Source organism: Drosophila persimilis, unplaced genomic scaffold (genome assembly GCF_003286085.1).
Source record: "Drosophila persimilis strain 14011-0111.01,24,50 unplaced genomic scaffold, DperRS2 tig00000002-arrow-pilon, whole genome shotgun sequence".
In the NCBI taxonomy this organism is placed as follows: Eukaryota; Metazoa; Arthropoda; class Insecta; order Diptera; family Drosophilidae; genus Drosophila; species Drosophila persimilis.
Window position 1 is genome coordinate 12,260,913 of NW_020825289.1, and position 24,428 is coordinate 12,285,340.

At 48.8% G+C, this 24,428-nt stretch overlaps 4 protein-coding genes across 4 annotated transcripts; 1 reads left to right on the forward strand and 3 right to left on the reverse strand.

Annotated features, from left to right (window-relative positions):
- Positions 1-76: 76 nt before the first annotated feature.
- Positions 77-3,721, reverse strand: LOC6602111 (polypeptide N-acetylgalactosaminyltransferase 1). Its single transcript, XM_002027089.2, has 3 exons — positions 2,496-3,721; positions 1,422-1,943; positions 77-1,362 (listed from the first exon to the last, which is right to left on the reverse strand). Exons 1-3 carry the CDS (start codon positions 3,143-3,145, stop codon positions 741-743), a joined length of 1,794 nt encoding a protein of 597 aa, XP_002027125.1. The 5' UTR covers positions 3,146-3,721; the 3' UTR covers positions 77-740.
- A 3,501-nt stretch (positions 3,722-7,222) lies between these two features.
- LOC6602110 lies at positions 7,223-9,025 on the reverse strand. Its single transcript, XM_002027088.1, has one exon. It carries the CDS (start codon positions 9,023-9,025, stop codon positions 7,223-7,225), a length of 1,803 nt encoding a protein of 600 aa, XP_002027124.1.
- A 255-nt stretch (positions 9,026-9,280) lies between these two features.
- Positions 9,281-11,083, reverse strand: LOC6602109. The gene has a single exon (XM_002027087.1). It carries the CDS (start codon positions 11,081-11,083, stop codon positions 9,281-9,283), a length of 1,803 nt encoding a protein of 600 aa, XP_002027123.1.
- A 2,511-nt stretch (positions 11,084-13,594) lies between these two features.
- Positions 13,595-24,428, forward strand: LOC6602108 (nuclear factor of activated T-cells 5). The gene is made up of 5 exons (XM_026986126.1): positions 13,595-13,615; positions 20,807-21,176; positions 21,236-23,336; positions 23,391-24,170; positions 24,233-24,428. The coding sequence occupies exons 1-5, from the start codon at positions 13,595-13,597 to the stop codon at positions 24,426-24,428; spliced, it is 3,468 nt and encodes a 1,155-aa protein (XP_026841927.1).

Genomic DNA, 24,428 nt, shown 5'->3' on the forward strand with positions numbered 1-24,428 from the left:
TTGTAACTGGTCCCATTTCCCCAAGGCTAACGCCTTTGACCTGGTGTATGGGGGCATAGGAAAACGAGGTCAAACGTTGAAGACCAAGTGTGTCTTCCACTTGGATTGGAAGTGTTTTTTATTTATGAAAACAAATGGCAAAAAAGGTATATTAGTAGATAAATGCTTACAACACTTTTAGTTTACAGTTTACATAGTTGGTTATTCGAGGAGACTTTCGATGAAAGCGGATGATTCCCTTACGTCCGTACTCTACATCCGTGGAATGCAATTGTTACACACTTTGCCATGCATCGCGTCGCTTTCATCGTTCCGTGATCACATTGCGATTATAATTATCGGTGAAGCATTTACATACTCGTAGGATGTACCGACGTTCTATTTTACAACTTGTTCTAATTATATTTATACACACAAAATACACAACACACAGGTAATTGTTATGCCTATTAGATTTCTAGGTGACTTGTTTGTGTTTGATTCGCCGCTGCTTTTGATTTGTTTAAATATATTTCGATTTGCACTAGCTACCGATCCGGTGATCGGCGGACCTCTCAATGGTCGTGGTATACACGTACAGCGTATAGAAAATATATGATTCTAGAATTCGGTTATGTATTTACAAGTTGTTGGCTCTAATTCGAATTCGGGTCTGTGCTGCTCAGTCAGCGTTAGTCAGTTTCTCTCAGTTGGTTTGGTCCCGTCCCCATCGCAATCCCTGTCTTCCCAGTGCCTCCTCCTCAGTGTTCGATGGTCCAACGTTGCGTCTCGCTGTTGGGGTCGCAAGGCGCCATCTGGGCATCGTCGACGGTCTTGAGACCCTTGTGGTCGAGGCACATGCCCGTGTTGCTGTGGATCAGATGCTGGTGCTCGAATTTCCACTGCTCGTTAAATTCGTCGTTTTCCATGCACGGCACCATCACCACCCGGTATGGTGGTGAGTCGCTATGCTGGACTGTGGCGCAGCTGAGCTCGTTTCGCAGCACCTGCGAGTTGGTGAAAGAAAAGAGCTGAGACTTTTGGAGCACCTTGCCGCACGGATAGAGGCCCACGTTGTAGGGCTTTTCGTTGTTCTGCAGCAAGTCATCAAGGCACAAGTTGGAACTGACAGATTTCACCTTGCCCCAACCCACAACATCCGCGTTGGGCACAAACTTTTCAGGGTAGATGTTCTTCAGGTACCACGCGAAACTCTTGCAGCGTAGCTTCTTCCGAAGCATTACTCGGTGGGTGACATCTCCGATGTCCGCATGGAACTTCAGATCGGGCCGGTTGAGGAAGAATATATTGATGAACTCATCCATCCACACCAAGGCCATGCGGGCCGTATTGATGCCGTGCGTGTCCCGGTCATTGGGGAATCTGTGAAGGAATTAAATTAAATTTGTTCTCAATATAGAAGCGGATGATTTTTGCCTTACTTGTAGGGATGGAAGTCGCGGAAGATGTGACCCACTCGGGAGCAGGGAATCGTCTCAATGGTGCCGCCGCACTGCCAGATCCTGAACGACATTTCCAGGTTCTCGCCTCCCCAGCCGTCCATTTGCTCGTCATAGCTGCCCACCTCCCAGAAGTAACGTCGATCCATGGCAAACAGTCCCCCGGCCATGGTCGGACTATAGGCTGGACAGATCTCTCGCTCCTGTTTACATTCGCGTCGTTGACGCTGCTTCTCCCGCTCTGGCAGATTGATCCAATCGAAGTGACCGTTCCACTGGAATCCGCCTACTTGGAAGGACTTGTAGCCGTTGGTGCTGTACTGAAAATCATTGGCATCTATCACATCGATGATGGGCACCAAGACGCTCGTGCGCGACTCCTTGATCCGGTGCAGCAGCGGCTCACACCAGCCCACGTTTCCCTCGCAGTGGGCGTCGAGGAAGATGAGCACATCTCCTGTGGCGATGCGGGCTCCGGCCAAACGGGCGCGTATCAGTCCCAATCTAAATGGGAAATACCAAAACTTTCTTTAGCCAATCGATGTACATTTTTGTTAACTGTGCTATGAAAAGAAGAAAAAAATTTATTGGGTCATCGAGCCGCCTTCGAATCTTTGCCAAGCGGCAAGCCCGCACACTCCAACATCGCCAAGATAAACTTTGGGCGTACGAAGCTCAGGGGCAGCTACCCCGACCTCTCTTGTGGCACAGTGTAGTGTACGCAGAAACCGACTGAGAGTTACAAAAAGTCAAGCCCAAAAACACACAAAATCTTAACTTGACGAACTGGTTTTACGGTTGCCGTTTCGTTTCGTTTCTCCTCTTTCTGTGTTTGGTGTTTTTGGTTATTTGAGCTTTTGTCGGTTCTGACATTATGCTGTCTGCTAAAGAAGATGCTCCACCGCGTCTGACACGGCACTGGGCCACAAACTAGTTATTCAAATGATGGCAAGCCACGAGCGATTCGATAGCTGAATAGCCGAACTTTCCTAGCCGTAAGACAAACAATTTGTAAAATGGATTCACGGCCTTTCTCCGCTCCGCTCAGCCACTCACCGATTCTTCAGGCGCAGCACCGTCACCTTGCCGGGGGGAGTGCGGGTGCGAATGTAGTAGTCCAGCTTTCCCCCCAGTTCGGGGTTGTCACTGCCATCGTCCACAAGGATGATTTCCTTCAAGGCCTGCTGGTTGCAGGTGATTAGCGTGCTGTGCACGGTCCGCAGCAGCACGGAGTACGGTTCGTTGTAGAAAATGACGATCACGCTGGCAGTGGGCAGAGTACTGGAATCGAAGTGTTGCGCCAGGCACAAGGGGTTGCGGTGGTCACCCACACTGCGGTTGTAGGACAACTGCTCGCTCAGTTCCTCGTTTAGGGCGATCTTCTTGTAGATGGCGTCGCCGCGCTCCTTGGCTTTGCCAGACAGGTGCACTGATGCTCCCTGCTCGCCCAGGCCAATCTTCTGTTTTTCTAGGTCCAGCTGGATGCTCTGTTCATAGGGGGACACTGTGGCCGGTCGAGCGATTTCGTTCTCGCTCTCAGCGTATGCGTTGTATCTGTCTCGAGCGTGGCCCCGGAGGGCGGCTGCTCGAACTGGAGGCGCTTCATCGCCGCTTTGCTGCTGCACCTTGCTGTACAGGATGAAGCACAGGGCTACCAGTATGAATATGATTAGTTTGCCATAAAAGGAACGAAACCGAGGCAGCATTCTGGTTGCTTTCTTGGTGGTTGTGGGTGTTGCTTTGGGGTTGAGGTAGCACTGGTCTGGTCACTTTCAATTGCAACGCCACAGACGCAGACGTGGCTGTGAATCCGTCTTCCTCGTCTCTGGCTAATGTTTCTCTCCTACACTATTAGCTTCATTTGTCACGGAGTCGAGTCGCTGGCGAAAATACACACTCACGGCGCACGGGCATTGGTTTGCTATGCATATGTTTTTGTTCGTAGATCTGAATGGCTGTGCGCGAAAGCGAATGAGAATAGGAATCCCAGTTTTTCCTCGTTTCTAGAAGCAGCGCTTATTGAATAGCGCCGCTCACCCGCTTTAGTGGCTTAAACTAGACTAAATGGAAATATTAATTCTAAGCGCGACGACCCCGACGTCCCTCGCCTTCCCATTTGTTGTTGTAAAACTGTTGGACGAGGGCGTCTTTCAGGCGTATTTTCATCACGTGATTGCACTATATCCCTTATTTCAAACTGTGGCGACACTTGTAAGCTTATTGTGCATTAATTTTTTTTTTGCTGTTATTTAAAAATTCAATTCGCGGGATGCAACAATTTTTAACACATGTTACTCGTTAATAGGTCGATAAAGAGGGTATGGAAAACAGGCAAAACGGCCCAGAAAACGCAACAAGTGCAAGGTAAAAGCCACCCCACTTGCTTAATATATCTTGAAAACAAAACGGCTTGTTTTCAAGGTATATTTTTCTCGCACGTGAGGTGAGGTTCGTACGAACCTTGCCATTTGACTTGTCTGTTTTTGCCCATGCCCATGCAAAACTACGACTCATTTTTTCGATGCAGGAGGGAGCAGCAGTGTGGCCGTCTGAACCATAGAAATACCGCAAATATACCGATGAAAAAACGAACTTAGCCCACTTAGACCCCCCTTTATGTAAAGAGGATAGCAACTGAGATCCTGGAACTGAAAAATTTCGTTAAAATAGCTTTATAACGGAGACTTCGTCAGATGACAAACATGTCCTCAATTATATAATATCCTAGGGTGCCTAATGTATCTCTTCCGGATTTTATCGTTGTAAATAATGTTTCGGAACTAGTTTTTTGGTGAAAAATTGTACAATAGCGTTATATTCTATGCAAATTAAAAAGAAAATACAGTATGTATGAACAAAGACTATATAAATAGTAGTATACAATTATGTATATCAAGATAAGAAATATAAAAACAAAATAATACCAATTCTTAAATTTTTACGTATATTCTCCCAAAAGTATGCTATGAAACCAGACCTGTTGGAAGAGGCAACGCCTTGGCGGGCCGTTCAAACCAAAGATTCAGAATATGTATATGAAACTAATTTATTGTTCAATTAGGCGAAAAAATTAAGTGTTTTGCATTTTCATGCCTTAGACTTTCGGTTGGTGCGAAGACATAAATCATAAATAAAGTTATCATGTGCCAGACACTTTTACTACCCACATTGCTGCCCAGTTGACATAGCAATTATTTAAAAAAGCGGAAACTCATATCACTTAAAATGGTGCCTAGAGCGAGGCTGGAAGCGAAAGGGACTGACTGAGTGACTGACTACCTCGAAACTGTCACACTTGACACTTTTTCTGGCCCTTAATGCACAAATTGCATGTTCATTTGTTGTTGAAACGAGACAAAATGGATTTCCTATTAAAAACCTGTTGCTACCTTTGACATGCAACACAGCGAGTCAGAGAGGTGAGCGTTGGGGCTGATGTTGCTTCTTTCGTTTCGTTGTTGCCGTTGCTTGTTAAAATTACATTTTTGTTATATCTAATTGACAAGTGGGGTGTATTCTCGACCCAACTTTCATTTTGTAATTCTGCGAAATGATGCCAACTATTCTATCTAAGTGGAGCTCATTTGGAGCTGGCTGTGATTAATTTCAGTAATTAACGTACGAATCTTTATTGCGAACGGTCGTCGCAGTTGGCTCTCCGGTCGCATATTTAATACGTTACGTATACGCATTGGTGACGCTGCGGGAGACGCAATGGGCCAAAGCAGCGGGCGGACGAGCAGCCGGCACAGCCACAAGCAAAAGTTCAAAGTGCTCTCCAGCCAGTAATTGGAGTTTCGGCGGGGTCCCAGAGAGCGAAAACATTTGTAGGAAGCTGAACCGCTGCACCGCTGAAAGGTGGCAACTGTTTTGCCAATCTTCGCTAAAACTCTTTTAATAGCTGTGAGCGACAAAAACTAGGAAGGAAATAAATTACTTAGCCAGTTTGGAGAGGGTGGCATGGTGGCTGGGCCTTTGTTTTTTCGGTCCCCGACGAAAAACACCTCCAAAGCAGAAAGAGACCGACACAGCGAAAGACAGACAGGGAGAAGGGGTAGCGAGAGGCAAGCAGACTTTGGAATTCCATTTCGTGTGTGACCTCAAAATACAAGTTTGTAAAAATGCATCAAGTCCGGCATTGAAACAGATTGGTTGCTTCGTTCGAGAAATTAACACCTCCTAAACCGAAACACCCTTTATTACCACCGAAAATTATGCATTTTCAGCACATTCGTGAAATAGTTAATGCTAGAGGTCGAATTAGTTTGCTTTTATGAGTTATGAGCCGCAACCGGATTGAAAATCAGCCACCGTCAAGAGCCAGCGAATACGTTTAGGTAAACAGCAGAAGTGCTCGATAAATAATTAAAAAAATTACTCTATTGAATAATGAGTGGAGCTCCAAACGAGGCCTCATTAATACAATAAAAAAGGGTTAAAAACAACAAACGAAAAACAGTTTAACTGCTGCCAGACATTGTTCCACATGTGAGCCGACTGTGGTTAAGGCGCTCGCCATAATGGCTTCAGCCACAGAAATCTATTAATCTAAACGACCCTGAAGAAGGCACAAGCAGCTGAGAAATGGTCATCATCCGTCAATGCGAATGGGCAGTCGACAGCGTATAATAATAGAATTGGGATTGCAGTTGAGAAATGCTTGCCAGAGATTGCCAGATAGTGGATCATGGACCATGGTCTGGCCTGACCTGACTGTCTGATACTTTCGTTTCGCTCCGAAAGCCTTTTGCAAATGTCAAAAGGTGGAGCAATTGAACTGAACGATGGCATTGCATCGGGGGTTTCAAGAGATCCGATTCAGATCCGATCTGATCACGGCTTCCCATGACAAATCAAACTGATGGACCTGGGAACCATAATGATGCGCACCTCAAACATGCGTATTTAAGGCCATGATTTATGATCCAGCTTACTCTATATTAAGCAGAGATTTCATTACCACTAAATTGAAAGTGAAAGATTTCGAAAATCCCGCCGGCGATGACAGTGTCAGACCATTGTATTGTATCACCCACTGGGGTGCTTGGGGTTCCGTTACCCAATCCCAATTCCAATCAGCACGCGTCAAAAGTGGCGCCAAAGTGACGAACCGAGTTATGATGCGGATCAAATATGCAAGTTGGCCCCAAATAAACACAAATTATAACGCCTTTATGATGGTAGCCAGTTCGGGTTTTGCATAATCGCAGACTTTGCTGCTGCTGCGTCTGTGACTGCGACTCAAACACCCGCATTGTCGTCCGTTTATGGCCATATTTATGTAAGATCAAATCATGTGAGATGTCATCGAATATTTGGCCAGTTCATTGGGTCGACTCATCGCCTGGAATGCACATTGCGTCCGTCCATTTGGGTTTTCACAATCGTTATAGATGGACAGATATAGATAGACACATCCGATTGTCTTTTAAAACCACATCAAAATCAATAAAGCGTATCGATCAAAATCCAAAATTGAGCATTGTCTCAATGTTTGCAGTCCCTGATGCGATGACTCGATGTCTATTTGAATATCAGCGACAACAGAAACAACCGCATCAGCATATCCGCTATCATTTATTTTGCGGAGGTGGCGAATCTCTATTCAATATTCCTTTGTTTGGCGAAGGTTGCTAAGCCAACAGCGAATCGGACCAGAATTAGATTAACTTGGCTAAAGAAGCTTTTCAATTTATTTCAGATTAGGCAGACAAAGAAAATGTGGTAAAAAAGTGACTCGCAATATCCATGATCTCCAGATCGTATGTATCTCTGCGTCGACCTCAATTCGGGGCTCTGCATCGCCCCCATTTCGACCAGAACCGGGAGACCCAGAGCTCCAGGGCAAAGCAAAAGCAGCAAAGCAGCATAGCAACCATGTACAACGACATTATCCAGGATATATCCTCCAAAAAAATGGCATCCCATAAGGCCTCCGGCGAGCTAAAGTCCTTCAGCGGAGTCAGGCGAAGCCTCACCATGTCGTAGAAGCTTCTGTCTATCCAAAACTTGAGGAAGCCGAACTCCTTTTGCCGCAGCATATGCTCCTCGAAGAGCTCGCGGTACGGCAGGTGCCGGCGCACCTGCACAGCGAGAAAGAAGAAACGGTTGATGCAAATGTCGTCCGAGAAGTAGAAGACGGGCTCGGCAAAGAACTTCTGCTGCTCCACGTAGGTGTGCCAGCGCAAATTCGTTACCGGAAAGATGAAGCTGGCATTGAAGGATTCTCGCAGATTAAGAAACTCGTTGTAGTCCTCAAAGACGCAGGTGCGATTTTCGCTCAGTTGGTGGATTCCTTGAAATCCGGAGGCCAGCAGCAACTTCAAATCGGCTTGGCTGATGGCGACCTTATAGCGGGAGTGTTGCACATCGTTGAAGGAGCGGAGCAGGGGCTCAGGCGGCGGACTCGTAAAGAAGGACTGCAGATAGGCCTCGTACATGGTGGTCATCATCACACTCGCGAAGCACAGCAGGAAGCAGACAAGCTTCATTTGTTTGCTGGAGTCACGGGGAAACGGAAAGGACTGGCCCAGGAGGCCGCGCAGACTCTTGTCGTTCAGCAGGATGTTTGCCACGGTGAGACCTTTCCAGGACATCTGCTGGCTGTAGATCAGGAGGAGCGAGAATAAGCAGAACAGGACGAAGATGATCCCCAGAACGAGGGGATCCACAATCATCGTGTATATCTGTCGATATGGCACCTTGGGCGGATGTGGGACCATAAAGCAGAAGCTTCCCGTCACATACGGATAGGTCATCGTGTCGAAGTTCGATCTTATCCAAGTGGTATCCAGGGACATTCCAATATCGAGAAGATCCTCATCCACCCACTTGGATATGTTCCCATAGTAATTAAGTATTCCGACCTTCGATCTAAGTTCCGAAGTCAGCTGTAATCTGGCATTTAACTTCTGGGCGAAGCTATTCAACAGATTCGCCACGAAACCGGTCATTTTCTCCTCGCCAGTCTTCTCATCATGATACGACATAGATCGGGGGGCCAATTGATCCGCCAGAGTTTTGATTGTGGCCCCGCGCATATTTCTGAATTGTTCCACAAAAATTGGTTTATGGTCGAATAGATCCAGCTCTTCAAAGTTGAGCTCTTGAAAGCAGCGACAGGTGTAGATGCTGCCTGATTGAACAAAGTCCGCCTTCACCATGGCTATGTTGTATTGCTCTTTGAGAGAGTAGTTGTGGCAGACCTCCTCTGGCTGAATGTCTTCCGTAAGGTATAGCAAACGCCTTCTCATTTGCAGCTTCATCAGGGTGCGATAGTTGCCCTCCCTCTCCGCACTAGCTCCACAGCTCAAGATTAGTGTCGAGCTGCTGAAGTTCCAATCGTAGTCCGAGCTGCCCGAGGACGCCAGCACAGTGGACGCTTCCAGGCGTTTGGAGAGCGTATGGAAAACGCACTCCTGTCCGTAGATGAGCAGAGTGTCGAAGTGTTCCTCAAGACGCAGTCGCAGAAGCAGGCGCAGCAATGTTTCCTCCAGGTCCAACTCACTCCGATTGGTGATATCTGAGAGTTGGCCACCAACATCTCCGAGGCAAAAGAGGAGGACGACAATCCCCAGCGAGGCCATAGCAAAACTGTTGAGAAATCCCTCGATGCATAGACTTTTGGTAACGCTAGTGTTTCAGCCCCTGGTTGATTCCCTGGCATGCAGTTTTCGTGTTCCTCGCAGCTTGTTAACACGGTCGGGTGTGGACATGGCTGCACAGCTGTGAAGGTCGTGGCGGTGTCCGTGCTTGGGCAATTAGCTGCTTTATTAAAAATTCATTAGTCCGAATAGGTCGGCAAATAAACGCTTTAGATGGGCTCGAGATAAGTGGTTGAATTAATGTTGGAGGATGGCATTGTGCGGCTTTCTCCTTCTTCTCCAAAACCAAAGCTCGAGGATAAAGCAGCAGCAACTTATACCCATGGCTGCCCCATAGAGCTTCAGTATCCAGGAGATGTCATTCACCAGAATGGACGGGTTGATATATGGCGGCAGGCTGGAATCCCTCATGGGCGTAACACCAAGCCTTACCATGTCGAAGAAGCTCCTGCTCTTCCAGAATTTCACTAATCCGAACTCTTGCTGCCGCTGCATGTGCTCCTCGAAGAGGTGCCGGTATGGCAGGTGGGGACGCAGTGGGATATGGAAAAACAGAAAGCGATTGAAGCAGAGATCGAGTGAGTAGTAGAACAAGGGCTGCGCAAACATCCTCTGCTGCTCCTGGTAGGTACTCCAGCGATCCTCGCTTACCGTGTAAACGTAGCTGTCATTAAATGAATTGCGTAGAAGCACGAAATCCTCATGATCTTCGAGGACACAAATACGATTCCTGCGTATCAGGTGAATATTGGAACTTTTACGGGCGGACAAAACGTTCATCTCAAATCTACTGATGGCGAGCTTGTGGCGGGAATTGGCTATATCCTGGAAGGTGCGGATCGATGGCTCAGGCGGAGGGCGCGTGAAGAACGACTGAAGATACGACTCGTACATGGTGGTGATCATCAGACTAGCGAAGCACAGAATGAAGAAGACGAGCTTCATGTTCCTCCTTGGGTCTCGCGGAAACGGAAACGACTGGCCCAAAAGGCCGCGCAGGCTCTTGTCGTTCAGCAGAATATTGGCCAGGGTGAGGCCTCGCCAGGATAATTGCTGGCTGTAGATCAGCAGAGCTGAGAGCAGGTAGAAAAGAACGAGGATGATGCAGAGCACAAGTGGATCTACTATAACTGCATATATCTGGTTGTACGGCAGCCTGGCGGGGATCGGAACCATCAGGCAGTACGATGTCAGCAAATAAGGATAGCTGAATGAATCCAAATTCAGTACCTGCAGAGAGCTTACCATGGTGGTGCCAAGGTCTAAACGATCCTCCTTCACCCATCTTACTATGTCCTTAAATACGGACTCTGTCTTCTCGCCATCCTTCCTTACGGAACGAAAGTCCAAGGTTGCATTCACCTTCTGGGCGAAGCTATTGATCAGATTGGCCACGTAACCAACCATTTTCTCCTCGCCAGTCTTCTCATCATGATACGACATAGATCGGGGGGCCAATTGATCCGCCAGAGTTTTGATTGTGGCCCCGCGCATATTTCTGAATTGTTCCACAAAAATTGGTTTATGGTCGAATAGATCCAGCTCTTCAAAGTTGAGCTCTTGAAAGCAGCGACAGGTGTAGATGCTGCCTGATTGAACAAAGTCCGCCTTCACCATGGCTATGTTGTATTGCTCTTTGAGAGAGTAGTTGTGGCAGACCTCCTCTGGCTGATTGTCTTCCGTAAGGTATAGCAAACGCCTTCTCATTTGCAGCTTCATCAGGGTGCGATAGTTGCCCTCCCTCTCAGCACTAGCTCCACAGCTCAAGATTAGTGTCGAGCTGCTAAAGTTCCAATCGGATTCAGTGCTTCCTGAGGACACCAGCTCAGTGGGTCCCAACGAGTGTCTCAGCATTGAATGGAATGCGCATTCTTCTCCGTAGATGACCAGAGTGTCAAAGCTCTGCTCCACACGCAGTCTCAGAAGCAATCTTAGCAACTTCTCCTCCAAGTCTACTCCTTCGTGAATGCTTAAAATGGACAGTTGGGCAGTTACCTGCCCGAGACAGAGTAGAGCCACAACGAGCCGTTCTGAAGTCATCGCGAAACTGTTTGAAAATCCGGCCGGTCGCCAATTTCTGTGGCACAACCAGTGTCGGACACTGTTTAGAAGGAGATGTGCTGGCATGCACTTTTCATGTTCAAACCTGATGAAACCTGCAGAGGGGCAACGTCAGGGCACGACCCATGCAAGGGTAATTAGCGACTGTACATTTCTCTCAGACTGATTGGACGGTGAGAATGTAAGCGGTTCCACGCACAGCCAGTTGTTGGACTTGTTGCTCGGCTCAGGCGCGTGAGACTGCATCATTTGAATGGGGGCTTGTGGGGCTCTTAACAACTTCCGCTCCACAGCCGGGCAACAACTCTAACGCCAGCTCCGGCTCCAGCTGCACTTCCAATTCAAATGCGATTGAATGTTTGGCATGTTCAGCAGATGCAGATGAGAGCGATAGACAGACAGACCCAAAACAATTCGATTGCTGAAATGAAATTTTCCGGCAATTTGGGCATAGTCAAGCTCATTGCATTCGATTTTCGGCTTGACTTTGACTCCGTTCCTCATCGAAAGTGTGGAAATGCAAACATTTCGCTTTGTGCTCTTAATTGCAGTGCAAGTGGATTTCAATTATTCAAATGAGTCGCTTCCCTGGCATGCCACTCGAAATCTCTCTCGGGGCTGCACTTCCGAATTTTCGCTCCTCCAAAACTGGTCTAGACCATGTCGCCTTAATGGCGAACAAACGACACAGAGCCAGACCAGCAGTCGGAGAAGGCGAAGAGGAGGCCGAACTGGAACTGAATTTCTTCTGCTTCATCATCATCTCGTGCTGATATCGTGGCTTTATCTCTTTGCCTGCCTTTTGCCATTTGGCTCTCTGCTGCTGTTGCTGCTGCTGCTGCTGTTGGGAATGACGTTTCAGCGAAAGTTGTTACGTTACCATCGACAACCAGCACCGACGACAAAACACTGAAAGCCTATGCAAAACCGGTCGGTCATTGATTTTTGGTTACTGCAAATTGTCTGGCCATGACCAGCTCTGGAGGGAGACCAGCTCATCTCCAGCTGCAACTGCAGCTACAAAAATGTCTCGCTCCACGCTGCGTATACTCGATTTGGCCGCAACGACTTTGGATGGAGTGTGCGCAAGTGCCAGTGCGTGGCTAATTTACAGCTTATGGCTGGCTGTGTCTCCACAGCCACCCCAGATTAACATTGTTCAATATTTGTTCGGAGTAAATATTATTTCAATACGCAAACAATTGGGATGAAGCCGATTCATCGGCTGGACGACTACTGTAAAGAAAAAGAATCTCCGCTGATTCGTTTCTATTCAGAGAAGTCTTTTATTTTTATCAAAACTGAGTGGCATTAAATGTTGAAATATTGCGTCACAAAAAAGGAAATAAAGGATAATAAACTGTTGGTACATTTATGTTACCAGTAAGCTTTCACGCAACTTCTGAGTTGTGGGATCTACAAAGATTCTAGTATGTTTCCACATTCTTATAAGCCCTACAGTACTTTTTATATTACATTAAATATTCCCTGTACTATATATTAAATGTTAAATATTTGAATAGGAACGTTTTCCCAGGCCAACGCCCATTGGGTCGGCTCTCTTTATTCACTTCCTTTCACTTCTTGGACAGGCTTGGCAAATTGCTTGTAACCCAGGGAGCTATAAACAAACCCAGAGCCACCGAAATCTGCACAATCTGCTCATTATGTCTTCGATTGTGTTTCTGTGTTGATGTATTGTTTTTCTTCTTTTCGGCGGACTGCATGTATTTTTGGCGTGGCTCTCTTAGCGGTAATGTGCCCACTTTGGGCTTGTTTGTCGGGCATTTTGCCGGCGTTTTTAACACACATTGACCAGGGCATTGTTGTAGATTCGGTTAACTGTCTGGCGGCACAATTCCAGCTTCAGTTCGGGGCTACTCTCTTTCATTTCTTTCGGTTTCGGTTTCGGTTTCGTTTCGTTTCGTTTCCTCCACTCCATTCCAGTGGATCGGATAGGAGTAGATTGGAGGCTGAAGCAGTTGCCATTGAAAGTAAGGCTGAAATGAGCCGTTGGCATCCAGATTCACTTTCGATGCTTTGATTGAGAATGCTTGAGTCCGGTATTGGAATCATCAGGTCGTCAGAGTATCAAACTCACCTCGTGGGGAGCATGGCAAGAGTATCTTCTTCAGCAGTGTCTCTGCTCTCTCTGTCTCCGTTTCTCTCTCTTTCTCTCGCTGGCGGTTGCTTCGTCTTCGTTTTGGCCAAGCTGCGAGCCGCCGTCGACTTCAAGTTTCAGTTACAATTCGGCAGCGACTCGGCCTGGTTGCAATTCCCTCAATTGCTCCGCGCGTGTCTCTTTGTGCTTGTGCGTGTATCCTGAAATATAGCCACAAGGATATACCAATAAAGTGGGTGCAGTGCCAGTCTGGAGATATACTTCCAGTCTTAACTCCAATCAGTGTGTTTTCCCTGTGCTTATCGAGACGATTTTAATTTTCAGCTGCTGCCTCATTCGGATTAGGAATTAGTTTTCATCCTGTCGCGATGAGAATTCTGCCATTGCTGGTAAGTCGGCTCCGGACCAAAAACAAAACAACTCAGAAACTTACCTCACAATTAAATGGGAATTTATGCAACAACAACCACTTGGAGAGGTGTCAACGCTTGCTTGACCCCTACGGGCGTGCGACCTGCCCTAAGCCCCCCCGAGGAGGCATTCCCCATCATTGACATTGACAAATAGTGTCATTGCATGGTGGCGAGCTGGGGGGAAGGGAGAGGCAGGCCGGAGTAAGCCAAGTGTAAATTGCCTTCCGGCTGCCTCAACACTCAGCAGTCAGCAATCAGCACTCTTGCCTCCAGACTTCAACTTGGCTCTTGTTACGCGAAGAAATGTTGCCCTATCTGGTGGATCTCTTAGCCGAATGGCTCGGCATGTGGTGGAAGGTGTGCGGTGTGTGCCCCGCCTGCGAATTGTCTCATTGTTTCCCTTGCACTTGTTAGCGCTGCCACTGGCTCTGATCGGAGATATTCCCTGGGTCACATTTGCCCAATTGTTATTGGAAATTACTCACACAATTAGATAAGATAGAGGGGATTCTATCCACTGAATTCTCTACCTATCGCTTGCCCAATCGTTTCTCTGCAACGTCGTGTTGCATGCAATCAGCAGTACGAGCTGCACGGGTAGAACCTAGTGTGGCAGCTGGCTGAACTCATTAAACATCTTCATCTGCATCATCAGCAAGACCAACATGAGAGCTCCAACTGTCCTCCTTTCCATCTTGATCTCTGCCTCCGTCTCTGCCTCTGTCTCTGCACGTTCGTCTGCCTTTCAAAATTGAGGCGCCGAACGACCATTAGATTTGGCTTCAATCTCCATCTCCATTGGTTGTGCAAAGCCAAAGGCAAAGGCAGAGGCATCCAAAGATGACTCTAGACTTTTGCAGCCGAAAAATCACCCATGATGATCATTTGCGGCTGCCATTGAGTCCATCACATGTGCAAGTGTGTACGTGTGTACGTGTGTGGGTAACCTTTACAAAAACGTCTTGTAAGGCGCTTCATTTATCGAACTATTGCAATTCGGACTGAAAAGAGCAGCGGTACTCGTACAATAAATGTCAAAAGCTGGCCCAGATAAACATTATTTCAGTTGTGTAGAAAACCGTTTCATGGCTAATTTTCAGTCGCATAGAAAGGAAAATGCTGACTGTCATTGCCCGATGTTTGCGCGGACAAAAGGCGGAAGAGGGGGAAGAACCGCCTGACTTTCTGTGCTGTCTGGCTGGGGGCTAATGCTATAGGTATGGGTATGGCTATGGCTATGGCTATGCTCACGACACCGCACACTTCAGCACCTGCTGCTGCCCCTGGGCCCCATCTCCACTCTCCAGTGCCCCCAAATAGGCCGAGGCTGAGCATATTTTAATATGCTGCACGCATGCAAACCGACCATTTGTTGCCTGCCGCTTGGAGTGTAGAAAGTTGATTGGCATTATTTTGGCTCTGTCTCCGATTCGATTATTACTATGTATCTAGATTGTCAGCAGAAAGTTTCGTTTCAACTGCGACGACAAGTGCAGCTAATCTGCAGCTTCGGCCCCAGATGCAGCCCTACCAGATCCGTCCCGAAATGGAGGAGGAATTCACCTTTCACTTCTCATCTTCACTTCCCACTGCAGCTCAATTATTTCCATTACGAGTATTGAAATCGAAAGATGCGCTTGCTGCTGGCCGGCCTGGACGGTCCAGCCGAAATTCAGCGGCAAAAATGGTTATAAATAAAAGGAAAAACTTTTGCAACTGAAGACGAGCGGCTAGCAGCCAGTTTTTAGCTGGACAAATGTGAATGTACCTGTACCGCGATGGAGTTAGAGCTACCTCCGCGAGGAGACACACGAAAATCATATATTTTGGAATGCTTTTTTCGACCGCAGACAATTTTCTGTTCGTAGCGTAATTACAATACTATCCACAACTCGGTGGTTGGTTGGATGGATGATGCGGAGATATTTATTTTAATTAAATGTTACTCAAGTAACCAGCATCTTGGACTGGAATCTGACCTGAGCTGCAGTTTCGGGCTGCACATGAATTTCACATGAATATTAATGATGATCCGAAATTGCTCGGATGTCGATTAGGTTGTCTACTAATTTGTGGGCCCCTGCTTGTTTGCGGCTTATAATTATACGGCTTCTTTCTTTTTTTGGCATTCGCCGCCGAAGACAGAGAGCGAGAGAGAGAGAGGGGGAGAGGGAGAGAGCATTGCATAATAGTGCGTCATGAATAGCCTAAAAATGCGGCCAGAGTTCATCGCGGTTCCGGATGGCTATCAGCGGCGACCAAGTTTGTTTAATTTATGCACACTTTTTCTTCGAGGGTTACTGATTGTTTATTCGATTTTTATTTATTTTATGCAACGACCTTGCTCAGCGCTTAACTAATTAAAAAAAGCAAAACACACACACCAAAATCTTAAGCTTTTTTTTAGAGCCTGCTGCCACTGAACGCCCTCAACCGAAGTCAGTTTTGGATGGGTTTGTTAATTAGTTTGGGTTTGATTGGTTTCGTCTGGCTGCTGCATTGGGATGGGATTCTCCTTTCCATTTCCATTTGCACATTCGCGCCCCAAAAGCGTGTCTCTCCAGTTCGTTGCCTAAGTCTTTTGTCTGCTAGCCTGCTGGCGGCGACAATATTGGCACTAGCCGATTGCTTGTAACCAATTGTGGACATAGATACTTACATGCCTACCAGTGGCTGCAGACACACGGATACACACATGGACAGACTCTGGACTTTGTTAGCTGTCGTTTGCATAACCCGGCTGTTGTCGCCGCCGCTCATACGCAACATTCGTTCAATTGCATTTCAATTTGCTTATTACTCGGCAATTTGCAATTGACACAGTGCTAAAATATGAAATGCCCAGTGACAGAGCGGGGATTGCATCGTGAGCCCGAGCCCGAGCCCGAGCCCCCAACAAAAGTTGGTCAAATTACAATTACGAATTGAGATCTCTGGGTGACAGTCTGCTACAATTGTTTGCGCCCCCATTGGAATGAGAAGGAAAGGCGCAATCAGCTCGAGAGCTACCACACGTTCACAGAGACCAGCCTCATTTGCGGCTGGGATTCCTTGGAGTGGTTGGACAACTTTTACATTCGCCCGGCGTGCAGTGCTGCATCATCTTCCATCATTTTCCAGTGCCCATTATGCAGATCAGCCTGGCTGGCGGGCCCCTCACGCACTGCTCTGCGCCCCCCCCCTCCAAGATGCTCCGAGCCCAAGCACGCACACGAAAACCTGCTACTTGTCGGCACGTTGCCGCCATTGAGGCTGCCAGGTGGACCTTCTTCAATATCATCTGCTGGCCCGCTTTCTCGCGGCCAATTCATGTCACGTTGAGGTAGATTCGACCCCAGCGGAGCAGCAGAGCAACAGAGCAACAGAGCAGCAGAAGCATACAAACACTTTCATTTTTCATTTAATTTAATAATTCATCATTCATCATCTCTCATCTCTCATCTCTGCCTCCCATCGTGTTGGCCTTATCTGAAGCGCCCAAAAGTGTTTATAGCCTGGTCCACATTTAACCCGCTGGCGTGTCGCTTACTTCCGTTTTCACTGGTGGGGCTGGTGGTGCTGGTGGCACTTCTGGAACACAATGACTGCATAAAAAACGATAAATGCTTTATTTTCGTACATGCCGTTTTTTTACACCATTTCGGCTCGCATGCCACGTTTGTCGCTTGAGTCTTTCGTTTGTTTTCTCAAGTCTCACATTTTCTACACCCCGATTCGAGCACTCACTTCCTTTCTTCATTCCTGCTGGTCGCGCTACAGTTATTCCATTTGGACAGCTGTCTCAGTGTCTCAGTGTCTCAGTCGCAGTGTCAGCCGCCTCTTATGCAACCAGGGCCTGGGATTTAATTATAAGGATTTACCAGATTGTCGGCATTTTGGCGAGAAAACGAACGAGAAAGTGACGCATTATTTACATCCGCTTCGGTTTCGCCTCTCCGCCACTAGCAGGGGGATACTATGGACACTGGGCACTATCGGAAATGATGTCAGTTAGGGCTGGACGAGCTCGTATGTTCTCAGACCCGTCCCAGCAATGGCATACGCTTCCCCATAATTTGAATGGACATTAGGTTTTTGCAACTTTTTGCATCATTTGACGATGACTGACGCTCCTGGCTCACTCGCGTAATTGGCCCGCAGACAAGCCACAGTTCGCCGGCCCGGAGTTCTTGGTTTCAGACACCAAGAGACTCTGTTAACTGCCTTCGTTCGCGGGGGGTTATGGTGGTTCACACAGAGATGACTCTCAAGTTGTTGGCCAGAATAATTGTGCCGTGTCACATGCTGGTGTGTTGGTGTTGCCAATCCACTCGCATTCACATGGCTGACGGACTAACAATGGCAGATCAACTGGCACATATCATAACTGCTCATCATCGGGAGCATGAGATGAGATTGCCAGGGGCTAATGGCAGTAACTGTGTGTCTAGACAACAAAGCACCCGAAAATAAACACAATTTACATGAGAACTTGTTCAGCTATTTGTCAGTTGCAACTTGACTGTGGCTGTGGCTGCGGCTGCGGCTGCGGCAGCCCCAACTGGAGGCAGCAGTGGGAGCTCTGTAAGATTTCACTTGGCAAATCGGCGAACGCCAACACGAGCAGCAAAAGCTGAAAAAAACCACCGTAAAACGTGCCGCTCGTCAGCACAGACACCAAGCAATCCAAGCCATCCAAGCAGCCCGCGTGGCTGCCACTTGGCGGCTCATGCCACATGCCACAAGTTGTTAGTCCTGCGGTCAACTTCAGGTTGTCCATGCCACTGGCTTGTTTGGCCATTTCCATTACACAACATCTTCACTTTGGGTCTGGCTTTGATTTACACTTGCCCACTAAATGCTTGCCAAAGATTCGGCGGCTTCTTCTTCGTTTGGCGCATTGCATAATTCTTCTGGCCAAATGGAGGAAAACTCCGGAGAGTTCCCCGGCTGACATCAGATTTATTGGCCTGTAAACATTTTCGTTATGTTAATGTGTGAGTTTGGGTTCAGCTCTCGAACAATTTTGGGCCCTGACTCTGGCTCGAGATGAATTTTGATGGCTTTTTGCCTTACTTACTGACTGGTGGCTGGTGTGTAAACTTTCTCCCATTGTTAGCATCTTTCTTTTCATGAACTGCTTTCGGCTGTTCGCGCCAGCTGCTGTCGATGCCCATGTTGATTTGATTATTTCTCTACTGTTTCATATTTCCCCCCGTGCATCATTGTTTTGCCAAATCTTTGACATTTGCTTATTGTGTATGTGTATTGTATGTGGTCAGCAGAGTGTGTGACTGGCTGGCTTTCTTTGTACGACGTCTAGTCTAGAGTCGAGTGGAGTGGAGTGGAGTGGAGGGGATGGGACTACCGAACGGCTTGAGGTGTAGGTCAGTTAGAGGGACAAGTATGGTAATATCTTTTGCTTTGGCTGTGACTTTGTCTGCACAGCAGGCAGTTTGTATAGGAAGTCACAGTTGGATAATCGGACTGTTTGTGTGGGTTTGACAATGTCCGCGATTAGCATATGTCGCGCACAAAGGTTATGTTATGGCATAACCCCCCGAAAATACGCATGGTCTATCCGGAAAGTGAGTGTAGGACTGGACCTAATTATTGCAATTATATGCTGTCAAAGTGCGTGCTGAGACAACATCCAAAGATACCTATGAAATAGAAAAAACAAAAGCCAGTCGGAGCAACAAAAGGTTGCCTCAGGAGCTGTCAAAACTCGGTCTCACAGCTTCCGTTTTGACATGGCTCCAATCCACGGACCTAAGGTACTCAGATAAAGGCCAAAACAATGTGACAAAGATGCCATAATCAGCAGCAACTACCGTGAGATTGCGTATACGCCACCGCCAATCGACAACTGGGTTAGACCCCAGCATGTGGAAGTGCCCGTAGAGGTGGGGATTTGGATGTGGATGTGGATGTGAATGTGGGTAACTCTCATTGTCGGTTGAGTGTGTATTATTTTCACTTCACTTTCGGCTCAGCCATCAAAATGTGTTATATACTTGTACCCCATTATATAGATACAGATACAAATCAAATGTCAAGCGCCCACACAGTGCGGCCGACATCTGCAGGCCAAATGCAGTTTGGAAAGTTGAGAAAACTGAGCCTCGGCCAAGTGAAACAGAATGGGGCAAGCCCCATTTTCCTTCTGTCTCTCTGGCATTTTTGCGAGGGCGTATCTTCACTACTGGCTGCTCTCTGGGGCTGCAGGCTGCAGGCTGGTCTGGTCTGGTCAATTGAAATTCGTCGCCGCACTTCAGGGCAACTTTCACGGCTAAGCCAGAAAGGCCGGGCAGCCCGTGACTGGTGATGACTCAATGCCCTGACACGGCTGACACGGCTAGGCTGATTCGCTGATTCGCTGATTCACTGATTAACCATATCGCGATCGGGCAAAAATTAACCGCCAAAAGAGGCTGGAACACTTGAGGTGAGGTCTAGCCTTGCCTTTAACCCATCGAGCCGTCGGCGTGTCGTTTCTGTGGTCAACAACTCAATCTCAGCCACATCTCCATCCCAGCAAAAGCCGCAGCCTCCACTTGACATTGACCCAATGCAAAGATGGAAAGACGACAGCACACATTCATCCATTCATCCATCCAGTCCCACTTTGTTGGGCTAATTTCTGATGCTCGCTTTTATTGCGTTTTTAATTCGCCTCTTTTGGCCAATTCACAAATTGGCTCTGCCATCTTCAGTACGTTTTGCGGCTGGTAAAAGTGTTTGCTTATCTCTGCTTTTGGTCGGGGTCTCGACCTTGTCTCAAGCTAAATCCATTAAAATATTTTCAAGTTTGCAGGAATATCTTTTTGGAAATCGAAAGTCTGTTGGAATTTTTGTGATTTTCCACGAGGAGGCCATTTGTTATTGTTTTTTTTTCACTTAACACATATATTTCAGATATTTTAGTTTGAGTTGGTCCGTATCTTTGGTAATTTGTTAGGTTTTAATTTGATGGAGCTCTTGCGAATTCCAAAAATATCATCGCTGCTTGTATAAATATTTCGTAACAGTCTCCTTCCGAATTAGTTTCGCTTTTCGGGCTGTGGCATCTGCCTAATCGAGATATGTATCTAGCGGATAAATTTGAGCTTCACGGAATTTTAATTAAATATTTTGGCATTTGAGCGAGCTGGAGTAATAGGTTGAAACTTTCTTTTCAATTTGCAGTTGGCACTGACGCTGCTGGCCATTGGTGCCGCCGCAGCAGCTTCCACGACCACGGCCAAGACCACTACCATTGCTTCCACCACGACAGCAAAGCCAAAGAGCGGGTCCAAGCCGAAGGCTGAGGCTGAGAAGCCAACTAAGCAGCCATCGCCATCTGCAAGGCCATCGTCCACAGCTGCCACCACGCGGCAATCGAAGGCGCTGAAGGCACCTGTGAATCCTGGCGAGAACCGCGGCAAGAGGACGCTCTTCGACTTTGGCAATGCCGGCTATCTGTATCCGGAGGTAGCCAGCAGGAGGTCCGGCTATGTGGACAACACAGCCAGCTATTACCCCCAGACTGGCTACTACAGCGGACAGAACGCCATTGGTAGGTGGAATATCATGGCAAAAAGCAGAAGACTCACTTTGAATATCCCTCAATTACAGCTCAATATCCCGGACACTTTGGTCCGGCATATGCGCCATACCCGCAGTACCTGGAGGCGCCTGAGCCCATAATCGAGATCATTATCAAGGATGCCAATGAGACACTCGCCGAGGAGCCTGCCCAGCCGATAGTGACCAGGAAGAAGAAGAAGAAGGAGAAAGTCCACGTGTTCTATGTGAATTACAAGAAGGACCAGAACAACAAGCTGCACCTGGAGTCGCCGATAGCCTCATTGAACAACGACGACAACGAGGAGGAAGAGGAGGAGGAGGAGGAGGTGATCCAGTATCCGGTGACCCCTCTGCCACCGCTGAAACCCACCACCCTGCGCACCATCATCCACCCCGACTCTGAGAAGTTCCACAGCAACTCCGGAATCCACGTCTCCTTCGGGGCAGAGAACAAACACCAGACTGGGCACATTCTGGAGGAGCACGATGCCGAGAGCATTCAGCGCCAGGTGGTGGCTCTGCCGCTCCCAGTGAGCGCCACTAACCTCAAGGCAGATGGCGGCTATTCCGGAAACACCCGCGCCGACTACGGCAGGGAGAGCAGTTTTGGCAGGAGCCCCGGACCCATCGGCAATCTGCTCTTTGGAAGTGGAGGCAACTCGAACAACTTCCACCAGCAGTCGAACCTGCACTTCCAGAGCCAGCAGCAGCTTCCGTCGCAGCACGGCAGCAACTATTTCAGACCACCCTCCGCTCTGGTGGGCCCTCCTCCCTCCTATCAGAAGCCAGCGCCACAGCAACAACTGCAACAGTCGCAGTCGCAACTGCAACATCCGCAGCAACAGCTCCAGCAGCCACAGCAGTCGCGCCCAAGCATCACGCAGCAGCAGTTGCCTTCCACCTCATCCCAGACGATCTTCAACAAGCTGGTCCAGCAGTCGCAATACTACATCAATCACAATCAGCAGTATCCGTCGCATCACCAAAGTCAAAGTCAGCAACACCAGCAGCAGCAGTACCAGAAGCCACCCAACAAGCAGGTCCAGGTGCCATTCTTCCCCACGATTCCGCCCAAGACGCAGGACCTATCCTCGCGCCCGAGTCCAGCGCCATATCATCCCATCAAGTTCCGTCCCACGCCAGCTCCCACGACGCACGTGAAGCCCTTGCCGCTGCCCGTAAAACTGGACAACGCAAACTACCAGCAGCAGCAGCAGCAGCAACATTATCAGCCACAGCAGCAACAGAAGGTGCCACAGCCTTACCAGTTTGTTCGGCAGCCCCAGTTTGTGCAGCAGCCACAGTTTGTGGTGCGTTCCCCCACGCCTGTGCCGGAATATTACCCGCAGCAGCACCAACAATCGCAGCAGCAGCGCCAGCAGCAACAGCAACAGCAACAGCAACAGCAACAGAAGACCATTCAGAGCACCCTCAACTACTTTGATATAAAGCCATCCAAGGAGACAGAGCTGTTGAAGTCCATACCCAAGTATGAGCAGCACATCATTGAGACCGTGCAGAATCCCATTAATCCCTCACAGCAGCAACATCATCATCATCCTCAGCAGCAGCAGCAGCAGCAGCAGAAGCAGCAGCAGCAGCAGCAGCAGCAGCAATTCAGTTACAGCAGCACTCGTAATGAGGTGATCCACGATGTGCCCGCTCCCAATCTCGCACCCTCTGCCCAACAGCCTGTCTCCGGCCATTACATAACCGCAAGCTCAGGGAGTATCCAAGAGCAGCAGCAACAGCAGCAGCTGCAGCAATCTCACTTCGCCAGCTTTCCCAGCGAGGCTTCGCCCCAGCCTCCCGTCTATGCGGAGTCCACGCATGGCCAGAAGGTAATGGTAGTCACACCCGTGCCCCCATCGGCCAACTATGTGACCTACAACCACTACAACCAATTGGCAAACGAGCCCGTAGTCCATGTAAACTCTCAGACCGCCGCATTGCAGGCCCAGGCCAGCACAAACTTTGCCCAGCAGCCCAGGCAGCCGGCTGCCTCCCAGATCACCGCTCCCTCGACGGACCACTCGCCCTTCAGCGTGTCCACCTTCCACTCAGATGTATTCAAGGAGCTCGAGCAGCGAAACCAGCAGGAGCAGCAGTCACAGCCACAACAATTGCAACAGCAACAGCAGCAGCAGCAGCAGCAACAGCAGCAGCAACAGCAACATCAACAGCAACAGCAACAACAGCCAAGTGCTGCTCCAGCTTCAGTTCCAGTTCCCGCGCCAGCTGCCTCATCTGCTTCCTCTCCCAATGGAAAGGCCTCGCAGACGCTGCTACAATTGCCCGACGAAGTGCCCGAGGATCTGCGCCAGCAACTCTTCTCCTCTGGCATCCTTAACAACGACGACATCTCCATCCTCGACTACGACAAGCAAGGGGACATTGCCCTGGAGAACCTTCCCGCCGAGCATCTGCAGCACTTCTATGGAGCCGGCGGTGGCGCCCAGATTGCCGAGACCAACAAGGTGCTCACCGTGGTCAAGCCGAATGGGGACAAGGTGGCGCTCAGCGAGAAGCAGATCGATCGCGTCAAGCAGAGCAACTCGCTGCCCCAGAAGCAGAATCTGGACGTAAAGGTGGTACGCTATGATGCGGGACAGGGCCAGAGCGTCAGCGAGAAGTACGTGCGCACCGATGCCACCGTGGTGACCCCCGTGGACCTGACCGAGCGACAGCAGTACAACCGCTACCTGCCACTGAAGATTAACGGAGCCCAGTTCCCCATTCCAGACAGCGAGGAGCTGCAGGGCAAGAAGATTGTGAGCGTGGTGGTCCTGGCGCCCGTCGAGGCCCAGCCGGGGACGACGAGCAGTGAGGGGCGCAGTGTGGACAACAAGGAGGTCAAGTTCTTGGGCGGCGATCTCATCAAAACCCTCGTCAAGAAGCCCACCAAGGACAACTTCAAGCGTTGGCTGGAGAAAGAGGCGCGTACGGACCTCGAGCTGCAGTCCGTGGTCCTGCTGGTGACCAGGTAAATGTCCATTCCATCCACTGGATGGAGCAGAGCTAACCCGTTTTCCGTTTTCCTTGCAGATCCAGCGACTCGTCCGCGGATCAGGAGATCTTCATGTACGACATCGGCACGGGCAGTATCAACCGGTTGAACGGGGAGCTCTCCAGCACCTTCGTCAACGTGGCCGAGGAGAACGCCAGCAGCGAGGATCTGGAGCATGCCGCCACCCTGGACCCCAGCTCGCTGGAGTCCATGATGCATCTGCGTCGCAGATAG

Excerpts from the sequence above, each read along its gene's own strand:
- LOC6602111 (XM_002027089.2), bottom strand. The coding sequence starts at position 3,145 with ATGCTGCCTCGGTTTCGTTCCTTTTATGGCAAACTAATCATATTCATA. Across the intron at positions 1,944-2,495 it reads GTGCTGCGCCTGAAGAATCG|ATTGGGACTGATACGCGCCC; the intron begins GTGAGTGGCTGA and ends TTTCCCATTTAG. Across the intron at positions 1,363-1,421 it reads CGCGACTTCCATCCCTACAA|ATTCCCCAATGACCGGGACA; the intron begins GTAAGGCAAAAA and ends ATTCCTTCACAG.
- LOC6602109 (XM_002027087.1), bottom strand. The coding sequence starts at position 11,083 with ATGACTTCAGAACGGCTCGTTGTGGCTCTACTCTGTCTCGGGCAGGTA.
- LOC6602108 (XM_026986126.1), top strand. The coding sequence starts at position 13,595 with ATGAGAATTCTGCCATTGCTG. Across the intron at positions 23,337-23,390 it reads CAGCAACAGCAGCAGCAGCA|TGCTGCTCCAGCTTCAGTTC; the intron begins GCAGCAACAGCA and ends ACAACAGCCAAG. Across the intron at positions 24,171-24,232 it reads GTGGTCCTGCTGGTGACCAG|ATCCAGCGACTCGTCCGCGG; the intron begins GTAAATGTCCAT and ends TTTTCCTTGCAG.
- LOC6602110 (XM_002027088.1), bottom strand. The coding sequence starts at position 9,025 with ATGGCCTCGCTGGGGATTGTCGTCCTCCTCTTTTGCCTCGGAGATGTT.